Consider the following 12,714-nt stretch of genomic DNA (forward strand, 5'->3'; position numbering starts at 1 on the left):
AACGCGTTTTTCTTACTTCCGTTGTGTTGTGTGATTTGCAGCGCGTTTTTCTTATTGTATTGTGTGATTTGCAGCGCGTTTTTCCAAATGTGTTGTAGGATTTTGCATCGCGTTTGCGCATTTTACTGTTGGATTTGTTTTGCCGTTTGCACGTGTCAGCCACCGTATCAGGGCCACTATGAAAACAGGTTAAAATACAATTTCCTTAAGAAGGTACAGTTATATAATTCTCCATACACATGACAAATAACAAAGTGCTGTTCAGAACCTGCAATGTCAGGTTTCAGTTTGTATTCAACATTTTTGACAGTTTTCCCAAGTACAAAAGTTGAGGCCAACTGTAAAGATCAAGTTCTTTGAAGCTGAATTAACCCCACAGGACATGTAACATTGGTTCAGTGTTGTATGCATCTCAGACATGAAGAATCAACACACATAGAACAAATAGTTTAGGAAAACGATAATTACAGTGCACTTATTTTAGTCATACGGTACATTTGTTCAACTTTTTACTATGACTGAACATTCATAGTCCATTTTTATACTATATATTGAGTAAAAGACAAACACCCGTTTATTACTTTAAGATTAAGAACACTTCTTTTAAAAAAAGGAAAAAAAACATTTCTACAATTGCTTTAAGAAGCTCCACTTGTTTCTTCTACATTCAGCCAGTACTTGGGATGGATGATTAGCTTGGAGAAGGCTGCATGTCATATGGAGCAGTCAAATCCCGTACTCGCTGAAAGTCCCGGATTTGACCGGAGTTGCATCTTGCAGTGTTGCTCCATGGTCTTCCATATCCCCACCAGTTTATGGTTCCTCAAATTACTGCTGTTGACCTGTGAGGTAACATGACATATGTCATAGACAGCACAACTTAAGTAATCCGCCAAATATAACACGTGTTTCTAGTTGAATCGGAATTCTAGTGAAAAAAAAACAATTTGGTCATTTGAAAAAAATTAAAAAATAAAAGAAAGAAAGTAACCGGCGTCTTTCCTTCATAATCATCGCAACCAAGAGCGCCATTGTGCATCGCGTTTGTGCAATAACCATGCTCACTACAAACGAAATGTACAGGGACATAGCTTCATCTTGCTCTTCGTTCGGCATCTTTCTCGAATGCCTGAGTTTGTTGTTGTTGATGGTGGTGAAGAGGTCAACGAGAAGTGGCACTATTACATCTAGTTGAAATGGGTACAGCGCCACCTATCGTACCGAGGTATGATATGCTTTGTGCCAATTATTTGATTTATTCATATATACTTGGATAATTGGCCTTGCCCAAATAAGGAGCATAGTCCAACTATAGCTATAATTGAATTAATCTCATCATGTAGACCCATTGTTTGACATGTTAACTTATTCAAATCATCTCCATAATATCTGCATTCAGTAGTTCAGGAGAGTACAGTAATGTGAAACCCAAACACTTTAACTGGACCAATACTGTCAATAGATAACTGATTTGATGAATGCTATCCACAGCAACATTAAATATGTTTAAGTCAAACTTCAGTAGTTCTTGAGTTCTAGTTGTACTTCTGAGAAAAGTACATTTTGAAGTTTTTGCCATGAAGACAATTTCATCTGGTCTTAATATTATGTAGAGCGTGGCTCTCCGATTTCCTCCTCATTCCGTGAGAATGAGTCTGAGAAGAAGTGAGAAGCTGAAAGAAGTGTCTTCTGATTGTGAAACTCACTCTGCTGTGCTCTTAATATAAAAACAAACAGCTATAAAGCAATTGCTTCACTTTACTTTCTCAAGACATGCCGGCTGTGCTGCATGGGTAGACTGTCCTTTGCCCTGGACTCATTACATGAGGGGTAGTTGTGTATGTTTTGAGACACCGTTTTGTTTTCATGAGAAGGTGGCAGGAGTCTAATCAATTGGTTAGATTCTAGAGATGAGTCCACTGTTTTAAGGGAGTATATGACTGTGTCAATAAAACATTGCAGGAGTAAATGTTCCTGATGTCACTAATGAAATGTGTAATACATCTTGTTATCAATCTTAAAAGGACTGTACTTACAGTATACTGTGTTTTTCTAGTGTAGATGAGAGTAATGTAGTGTTTTCACTACAAGCAACATTCCCCCATACACAAATACTTATACAGTATGTCTTCTACACTTATACAGGCTACACTGTGCCCCATATCACATACATTGATATACATTATACATTGATAAATGCATGAAAGGCAACATGAGGTTTTGACATGTGGTCCGAGGAGAGTGGGAATTAAATCGCCATCCCTCTGATGAGCATAATCAGAGAGCAGAAAGCATCTCCTATCTCTGCACTTTCCTCAATGCCTGCACTCTATCTCTACTCTGTCACCTCTGACAGAGTCTGACTAGTGGGTTCCTTCTATGTAGTTTATTGTTAGCTTTTTATATAGCATGTTATATCTTCATTTGTAAGTTGCTTTAGATAAAAGCATCTGCTAAATGCATAAACATAATAAACATGATAAATGTTTGTTTATTTATTATCAAATTAAATACACTTCTGCTTTAGGTAAATAGGTTTGGAAAAATCGCAAAGGCTTACCAAATCTGCTTCATGTCATCACATGGTATAAAAAGACAGTTAAGGACAGACTGATTTTATCATGGTTTTGTTTGAGTCGTGTTGATGTATTAAATAAGACACATCAAATTTTTTTAATCTTTTAGTTTCTACGCTGCACCCGGATGTCTCCTCTCACAATTGCTGCAAACAAACAACAAAGCAAAGATCAGTTTCTGATTAATGAGATGTTCCCTTATTATCTACAAATTACACTTTTCTAAAGTAAGGTGGTGCTTATTTAGTGCCAGACGGCATTTGGGATGGTGGGCAAAGTCTGCTATTATGTTCCTCTTTGCTTTCCACTGTAATACTGGCTTTCAACCAGGCTCCCAGCAAGGCTGCTCGTTGAGCACCATGTGCATGTTTCCCCAGAGGCGGGAACAGCGAACAGAGGGGATTGGAGAGGCACAGTCAGGTCTCGTGGATGAATGGCTGTTTATGGGTCAAATTTATGAAGCAGCATTCTGATAAATGAAGACCGCTGACAGTATTTTCAATGGAACCCTATCTCTATACAAATTAAATCCACTTCTGTTTTAGTTTAATATCTTTGGAAAAATTGTGAAGGCTTACAAAATCTGATTCATGTCATCACATGGTATAAACAGAGCATGTCTGGTCTCCCATTTTTGCAGCCAGAGGAAAACAGACCAATTTGCTTCTCCACCTAGCCTTTGCTAACTTGTCCTGTACATTGCTTGATCGCCACCCAGCAAGTACAGCCCCACTCAGCAAGTTGTCAGGGTTGGTGTCAACAGTTTTATACATGGAACATAAAGGCTGTCTGACCTTGCCTTTCTGAGACTGAAGCTGGTGCTCTGCAGAGTAATTGCAAAAGCCTCAGTGTGTAATTATAGACATTATCTATACACTATATAGATATTACAGACAATATATAATTATTAATGTGATGAGTTACAACACATAAAAAACACCATGTTAACAAGATTAAGAACTAAATTGATAATTTATCATTTTACATTAGTCAATTTTATGCATACTGCTTTGTGTCAGTTGACTTAAAAGTCTTAATTTGGCAAGATCACTCACATGCTGTTAATTGAGTCAATTGATCATCCCCTTGTCTCAAATGATGATCTTGATGCCATTGTCAAAATAAATCTGTCAGTCAAACCTCTCAACACACTGTTGCCAAAGCCAACAGGCTACAACACAAACAAGTTGGTGTCATAAGTCTTTTCAGTGTCACAGATGACATGCAAATGTCAGACCTTAGGGGTCCACTCTGATGGAGGGTGGGATGGAAGGGACCACCCCAGAAGGCGCCATTAATCATCTTTAACCTGTTGTCAATTAATGAGAGGGAACATCCAAGATATATCAATGTCAAACTCCTATGATTGGTCACCATCACTCTGAGAAAACATACTACAACTGCATACCGTTGCCACTGTAGCAAACCTCTGTAGTCTCCCAGTTCATGGCTTTCTGGACAGCCTTCTTCCAACGAGCAAAGCGGAACTCGCTCTCTGTGATGAAAATACATGTTTAATTTGTAATGAACTTTTTCTTATTGGAAAGTGTAATTAAATTAAGGAAAGATCGTTGGAAAAATCTGTAATGAGGTAAGAAAAGACAACCACACCGCAACTAGAATTAGAGCATACTTACTGTGATGTAGGTCACCAGTAGTGCAAAAAATGTTCCATCTAAAGTGCTTCAGATAATTTGTCTATTGTCATCTTATAAAACCAAAAAACGCTTTTCAAAAAGGCTAAATCATATATATTATATTCATAGAAAAAGATGAAAAACACAACTTGTAATGGTTGGTAATTTAAAGAGTAAAGAGTTTCATTACAAAAGTGAAAAAAAATGTCATAAACTGCTCACACTCACTTGCCTGTCCTTATATTAATTTACATGAAATGCAGTACAGCTGGATGAAAATGACCAAGTTTCACTTTTAAATTCAAAAGGGGGAGGGTTTCCAGAATTTCCAAGAAGATAACCAGGGAGGCATTATAGCTTATACTTTTTTTTTTTTTTTTTTTTTTTTAGCATTTAGAGAATTCAACCAGCTCTTTTACTGGAAACCACTTAGAGGCTGTCCACTTTTGGTGCAAACATGCATCTTGGGTGATCCAATCCTGAATGGAGATAACTAGGTGTGTTTATTTACAACTGTCGTTACAAAGCATCTCCACTTAAAACTTGAACGACCACTTGTGATCAGGTTTCAATTATCCACTCTGTATGCAAAGACAGATGTAACTTACATCACACTCAGTGGGGTTACATGAGTGCCATCGGATCGGATTTATTGCTGAATTACAATAAGATTGAGTTACTCAGTTCATGTAGACACCTTAATCTGACAAAAAAACAGATCAGGTTACTCGCGATCGAATTAAGACAACACCAAAACTAAGGCATTTGAGAAAGATGGCGAACAAAGAGCAAGATGAAGCTACATCCCTCTACATTTGTGATGAGCATGGTTATGGCACAAACGCGATGCACAACGGCGCATTCTCCATCGCATTGTTTGTTTCTTTGTGACGGCAGCGACAACAACAGTCATTTGCGGTATCATCTTCTTCGACTTCCGGTTGACGATTGAGGGAAAAAAATCTCGAGCATGCGCAGAACGCTCGATCCGATCCACTGACGTCTCCATGCACGTTCAGTGGGCAATTGGATCGAGTTAGGGTCTTAATTCGATCGTAAGTAACCCGATCCGATTCGATTTCTAGTCAGATTAAGCTCTCTACATGAGCTGAATAACTCAATCTTATTGTAATTTAGCCATTAATCCGATACGATGGCCCGCATGTAACCGCAACTGACAGTTAGCTGAAGAACAACCAGTACATCAGAATATCAACTTATGTTTATGTAAAATCACAAATACATTTTTAACTTTTTTAACTAAACTATATCACTATTCTGATAAAGACATTTCAGATTGGCCTAAGTAAGCGTAAGTAAGTGTAAATACTAAAATGCTCTGTACATGTCCTCAGTAGACACAATTCTTATCAACTTAAGTTGAAGTTGGTTTACAATATATGTCCACAGACATCTGTTGCATAATTCCCAAATAACCTATAGCTGAGCTTAATCTTTCACCTATTCTTTCTTCTAAGTCCAGCTTTCATGTTAACATTCTTGATGTAGTGAATTTAAAATATAGCCATCATTCTTAACTTTTGAGTGACACTTCACTCAAGAATAAAGGACCTTCCATGTTGTGTCCACAGGCTACAACAGTCAGCTGTGCTACAAGAAACTGTATGGCCCTCTTCTGTATAAAAAGCAAACAGTAAATGTGGCAACTCTCAGAACTGACAGACCAGAACCAGAGCTTCACTGTTTCTGCAGAAATCAGCCAGCAAACAAGGAACATCCCCTGGACGTACATATGACATTTATGGCGTATGCCATATCTGCAACTGCAAAGTTATACTTGCTAGCAGGACAATTCATGCCTCCAAAATGTTGTCTTTTGAACTTGCTGTGATGTTCTGAATCAGACATAAACCAGGCCTTCAGAGTACATTCCCTTTTGGTCACCCAGATAATGTTTTATTATTTTACCATCAGTGGAGGGGGAACATGAGGGGCCTCATGTACAAAGACTTGCGTGGATTTCCAACTGAAACATAGCGTACGCTCAAACTAAAATGCCCTCCAACGTACAAAAATATCCGGATGTATCAATGTGTGCGCACGCATTAATCCAAGCACATTTCATTTGTACATCCCAATCAACGTGGAATTGAGCGCATATGTCGGAGTACCCAACTCCTCCCTGTCCATGCCCCTAATGAAATATGCAACTCATATTTAAATGAGCCCTGCACCTGCGATTCCTCTCTCTGCACGATCAGAAAATAAAGAAAAAAAGAATGAGTAAGACGGTAAAAAAGAAGAACCTTACGGAAAGCGAGGCGGAGGTGCTACTTTCTTAAGTGGAGGCCCACAAAAATGTGCTCTTTGGCACGCTGTCCTACGATATAAGCAGCAAACGTAAAAGAGGAGTGGATGGGAGAGCGTGAGAAAGGCCTTTAAAGGGGAACTCCGGTAATTTTAAACCTAGACCTTATTTCTGGAATGAAATACGTTTATCTACTCACCGAGAACAGTTTGGTGAAAGTCGGCGTCCTTTGGGAGCTATCTAGATCATTTGCGATAGGCGTCTATCCATATAACAGAGTGAACAAGGCAGGGACGATGCAGCCTCTAAATAAGGCATTATGTCTTTATTTCACCAATACTTTAAGAAGAATGAATGAACGAACGCGTACTATTGCTCTGTTAGCACATAGCTACTGTTATGTGGCTACTTGCAGCTATAGGAGAGCTAACGGAGGGAATTCTACACACGCCTCTACTGGGACGACTTCATCGACACACATGACTGCAGCACGGCTGATTCACTCTGGTAAGAACGTCCATCTTACTCAAAGTCGTCGTTCACATTGTCAAAATTTGATAAATATTCTGTTATGTTGCACAAAACTAGCAGTAGCAAACTCCGTGTGAAGTTAGCCGACTGTCACAGAGAAAGGAGTAAATAAACTGTGCTCCAGGGGGGCGTGTGGATCAAGTCGTCCCATTCGAGTGCCTGTGTAGAAATCCCTCCGTTAGCTCTCCTATAGCTGTACGTAGCCACATAACAGCACCTATGAGCTAACAGAGCTATAGTACGCGTTTGTTCGTTCATTCATTCATTCTTCTTCAAGTATTGGTGAAATAAAGACACAAAAACTTCTTGTTTTTGCTGTTGCTGTTGTTTAACCAGCAAAAAATAGCAAGTTACTAACTTTAACCACCAACTATGATGCTGTGAAGACAGGATAGAAGTTGGGGGCGCACGTCACGGGGAATAATATTAGGACAATTACACAATAAAGTTACTCACCAAGAAGCCACCCATGGCGCACAGTGCCAGCTTGTAGTCTGTTCCCAACAATTCTGTTACTGAATGTATGAAACCAGGCCACCCCCACAAAGCATTTGCGCATCACATACAATCTGTACATTGATGGAATGAAAATGTTTCCTGTTGATATACAAATTCATCATGTCATGGCGCTTTTATAGCACTGTGTGTGCAGTCGATAGCTCCGATTACATTAGGAAAACCGGCTCACGCTTCAAATTGCGCTTCAATGTTGGCCTGTTCAACTGCATTGTGGGAATTTGATATACCTGCTGAGGTTGCAGATAATTCCATCCCACTCGCTTAAACCCCAGTGTGCACATCACCTATGGCACAAGCAGCGCATGGCTCCTCACTGTGTTGCGCTCCAATGCCGGCCGCACGTCTGCACACTGTTCCAGGAGGATTGCCCACAAAACGGCTGATGAGCCAGTTGTCATCATGTGGCAGCTAATCCTCTCTGTCTCTTAACACACGCTCTTTACCAATTGCACCATTTACAATGTCTTCCAATACCGCTAAAGCAGCCATTGTTTTTAATGGTATGCATTGCAACACTTTGCGCATGCTTTTATATCCACTCCTGTAATTACAGGCACATGGGTGTGTTAATTGTTCATCAGTGTTTATTGTTCATGTGTCTCAAATGTGCATATCACTCATTCTGAGGACAAATTGTGTTCACATTTATTTAATATAAGTTTCCCAACATCACGTCTAAGTGTCGCCAAAGAATCAATAGCTGTAGAAAAGTGCGTACGACAGCCCTGGTGTTAACTAGAGGCATGGTCCATGGTCATTTCGCTCTTGATACATCTGATCGTTGACATGAAAAAGTGTGTACGCCACTTTTTTGTGCGTACGCACCCCTTGTACGTGAGGCCCCAGGACATTTCAGGGTTTTGTTAGACATACGTGTTATGTGTGTTCATCTGTATATTCATAAAAATCACCAACTGAGTAGATGTGGAAAATAGTAACAACAAAACAACTGCCATTTCAGCTCTCAATAAATTATACGCAGATATATCAAGGTTTCATAAGTGTATGCATTTAATTCTGTAAGTTATGTGTTAGAATGTGCTATGGGAGAAGTTGGTTCAATCCTAGGCCATGCAAGAATCTTTGGCATTCAGATTTTCAATATTTTGTAAAAGAAACAGAATCCTACACAGTAAAATATAATTGACGCTCTGACCTTTAGTGGACTTTATGCTTGCTGGGTAAAAGCAAAGATGAGCTGGAGATTTTTGGTGAATGAAACATCCGGAGATTTTATGCTGCTTTTTCCTAAATATAATTTTTCTGGAGAATAGAGTAGCTAGGATAACTGGAGACTGGGAGAGAAAAAAAACTCCTGCTAGTAATGCCATTAGTTACGTGGAGTCATGTCAGGTCAGGGTGTGGTCCCAGAATGTGTCTCAAAGACAAACTGGTTTCAATGATCTCAGTGCTGATGAAAGAGGGTAGAATTGTTCTTGACCACTGCTAAATGTGGCCTCAGTGATCGAATCTTAATGTTTTGTGATCTGATCATCCAGAATGCATATTAGCAACAGGTTTGAACAATCTCTTAGATACTTCTAAAGTTATTTTACTCAGTTTGGTATGTTCCTATTTAAATAAATTAAATATAAATAAAAGGAAACCCTACAACAGCAAAGGGCAACATATTTGTTCTTTATCAAGGAAAAGTAGTAAAGTAAATTTACAAGAAAAAATAAATAAAAAAGGTATCATCACTGTAGCAGGTTGCTTCCCACACAGTACAAAGACAGTACCATAACAGAGAAAAGAATAAAACAAACAACTAAACTTTTTTCTTTACTTTTGTGAATTTAGTCAAGCTAGCTTTACTGAATATAGTTAACCACATAACTGTATAAAAATGTAAATACATGTATCACATTATTTCAATATAAAATGAATACTAAAGACTGTATTAGGACAGAAAGAAGTGTGTGAACAGTGTTACAGAATGTAACAAGTAATCCCAAGTCCATTCTCTCATTGTCTCATACTTTGTCCTTGAAATTGATCAGAAAACAGTCCTACTGTTCGAAGTGCTGAGCATTATGAGCTAAATATCCACAATCTGTATTTACAAATTCCCTTTTTTGGAAAAACATCATCAGTAATAAAGTACATAAAAGGACTGCACTGCACTCTAGTTTACAGCAAGCTATCCACCATGAAAAATTTTACTTCAAATATAGCTTATAGCTTACTGCACGTGTGGGCAGTATTGTTAATTACTGGATTATGTAAGGTGTAGATTTTACTAAACTTTTCTAAGAATCATGCACGTGCTGTCTGGTTTGCTGAAAACAAAATTGTTTTTGTTTTTCTTACCCTCAGGGTTGATTTGAGGTTCATATCTCTCAGACATGAGCTGTGGGAGCTGACCAGGGCTCAGGTTCCATACATTTACCCCCTCTGCTGCCCCTGCTACCATAGCAGCACCCAGGGCTGTGGTTTCTGACATTGTAGGTCGCACTGGATGAAAATTAAACACAGGAAAGACATGCAAATAAAATTTAAATCAAGTAAAATTAATTTATGTAAATGTATCAGTTTTTTTCTGATACAAAATGAAAAAAATAAAATTGTTAAAATGTTAATAAAAATAATTTTAAAAAAGAAAAAAATCTGAATTAGCTCTTAAGAACTTAATACAAACAAACAAAAAAAAAACCAACAACTCATCCCTCAGAGCAAGTTGAACTGAGCGAGGCGGAGGCAGAGTGGAGGCGGAATTTTCAAAGGAAATCAAGTAAATTGTCGTGAAGAAAGTGGTTCGACCGAAGTTCTCAAAAGTGTGGGAGCCACACAAACCACACAAACACACAACCACGCCCCCCTAGCGGCATGGTGAATTGCAGAGCAACGCGTTGCCTCGACGCAGAACTTCGAATGCTCAATGACGGCGTCACGTCCTACGCCGTCGACGTGACGCAGAAACATAAACTAGGCTTAAGTCACTACAATATCCAACATTTGTTCCGTTTCGAAGTGAAGAAACATAACGTTAGCCTCTCCGGTAGCTTGCCTGATGCTGCTGTTTGCTTGTTAGCTGGTTAATGACAGTGATAGAGTATGTGTGTGAGTTACTTTTTAATTTCATATTAATTAGTTTAAGCAGTGTTTAAATGTGCTTTATAAATAAATCTAACTTTCATACAATGATGGTAATAATTTGATGATTAAGCTTCAAGTTTTAATTTGCTGAGAAAGTCTGAGTGGAGACACTGCACTGTATGAAAGTGAGGCATGAGTAGAGTTGTCACAATACCAAAATAAGTAATCACAATACTATTCCAGACAAAATATCACAGTATTATCGCGATACTGCAGCCTTTTTTTAAAATTATTATTTTTATGAACTGCAATATATTTGTACAAGTTATAAATGTTTATTAATCACATATGTTGTTATGTGCATCATAAACATAATACTAATATAAATAATCGACTTAGGATAACAAATCTTTAAAAAAAATCTATTTGACAATAATGCTTCTTCTCCAACATAATAAAATACAGAAGACAAAATACAATAAAAAGGAACTGATTCCCTGAGAAAACTGTATTGTTATGTATTTTCTAGGTGCTTTGACATCTTTTAACGCTTCATTATTCAGCCTGTACACGGAGCATATAGCCTAATATTAGCCAATTAGAAAATAAACAAGAAATACTAAACCTGGTATTCGACATATAAATCTGGATGACGAAACTGCAGGTGTTTTATGAGGTTGGATGTGTTGCCTCCTTTGGCTCCTATAGCTTGGTGGCAGCGCCTGCACAGTGGACGGCCATCGTCTATTGCTTTACCGTCTGTACCTTGTTTAAACCCAAAATAGTTCCAATCGTGTATCGTGCAACTCTAGGCATGAGGCAGGATGAATTGCATTAAGACAGGGTTTAAAGTAACTTATTAGATCTACTCAAATTTGTGTAATTAAGTATTCTTTATGGTATTTGTACTTTTATATATATATATATATATAAACATATATTGCAGGTATACATAAATTTTTTATACTAATGCTACATTATTTTTTTAATTATTATTTGATATTATTATAACAGAACACTCAAGCAGCAACCTGTTTTTTGTGCACTTATTTGCTCTGTCAGACCAAATGTTCTATTATGGAATAAAGTTGTGGAAATTTTTGTGCGATTCATCGATCATTTGAAAAAAATAGTCGACCGATAAATCGATTATTAAAATAATCATTAGTCGCAGCCGTAAAAAGGTGCCAGTACAGACTGATGTCACGAGATTTACGTTAAAAACATAAAAGAAAAATCATTAAACGTTAAAAATCTGTCTTATGAGATTTGTGAGCTATCCAAACTTCTATTTGTGACCTGTGGGGGGAGTAATGCGCCTTTGCTACATCTAGCCTGCCGGAACCTAAAGAAGGAGAACAAAAAGAAGGAGAGGAGGAGAAAGAGGGGAAGCAGCAAGCAGCCAGAATGACGTCGGAACATATGAAATATTTTGTATTATTATTTTTTATATAAAATTATATAAAATAAATGTATTTATTGTTTATACATTTTAATTTTACTTTCAATCTGTGAAAGAATAAGTTTATTAAAAGCTCATGCTTACATCATGCATGTAAAGAGTTATAGTAAAACATTTAAAAATGCATGTGCAGCTCGGTTGAATAAAAGTCTGTTGGTCCAGTCATATATTTTGTCATGGTAGTTTTCTTAAAATCTCATCTCGTCTCATTCTCATGAGCTAAGTGTATCGTCTCACCCCTACAAAACAAGTTTTAAAGTTATTCTTCGGACTGGGAAAGTTGTGAGTTTGTTCATTTGTATATTTTATAGATTAAGCTGTTTAATACGCCCCTCTAAAAGAGATTAAACACATAAATTCTGGTTGTATAGTTTTTAGGGCTGGGACTTTAACACGTTAATTAAGATTAATTAATTACGCAAAATGAAAAAAATGAACACATTTTAATCGCACTTAATTTTGCACCGTGGAACGTTTCTCACTGGATGAGTTTCAGGCATAGCGATTATACTGGAGCACCAACTAACGTTCATGACTTCAGACAACAACAAACTACAGTGAACAATTGTTAAACTTGAATGAAGAAGCTGATGAGACCGCTTATTAAATTATGTTCAACATGATAAGAAATTGACACAGTCTTTCCTATATGTGCTTGCATTGAAGAGGGACAGGAAATTTCTA

The 12,714-nt window shown here is 37.7% G+C and overlaps 1 protein-coding gene across 3 annotated transcripts in view; it reads right to left on the reverse strand.

Annotated features, from left to right (window-relative positions):
* Positions 1-256: 256 nt before the first annotated feature.
* Positions 257-12,714, reverse strand: part of LOC140319000 (glycerol kinase-like) — a 48,522-nt gene continuing 36,064 nt past the window's right edge. For 2 of the 3 annotated variants that reach the window (XM_072396511.1, XM_072396510.1), the window contains 3 exons: positions 9,843-9,986; positions 3,985-4,071; positions 258-842 (listed from right to left, as the gene is read on the reverse strand). In XM_072396511.1, coding sequence (XP_072252612.1) covers positions 829-842; positions 3,985-4,071; positions 9,843-9,986 — 245 coding nt within the window. In that variant the 3' untranslated portion in view covers positions 258-828. Of the gene's footprint in view, positions 843-3,813; positions 4,072-9,842; positions 9,987-12,714 lie in introns of all 3 variants that reach the window. The other variant, XR_011917935.1, reaches the window with a different exon arrangement.

Source organism: Leuresthes tenuis, unplaced genomic scaffold, assembly GCF_036924035.1.
Source record: "Leuresthes tenuis unplaced genomic scaffold, fLeuTen1.0.hap1 SCAF_12, whole genome shotgun sequence".
Classification (NCBI taxonomy): Eukaryota; Metazoa; Chordata; class Actinopteri; order Atheriniformes; family Atherinopsidae; genus Leuresthes; species Leuresthes tenuis.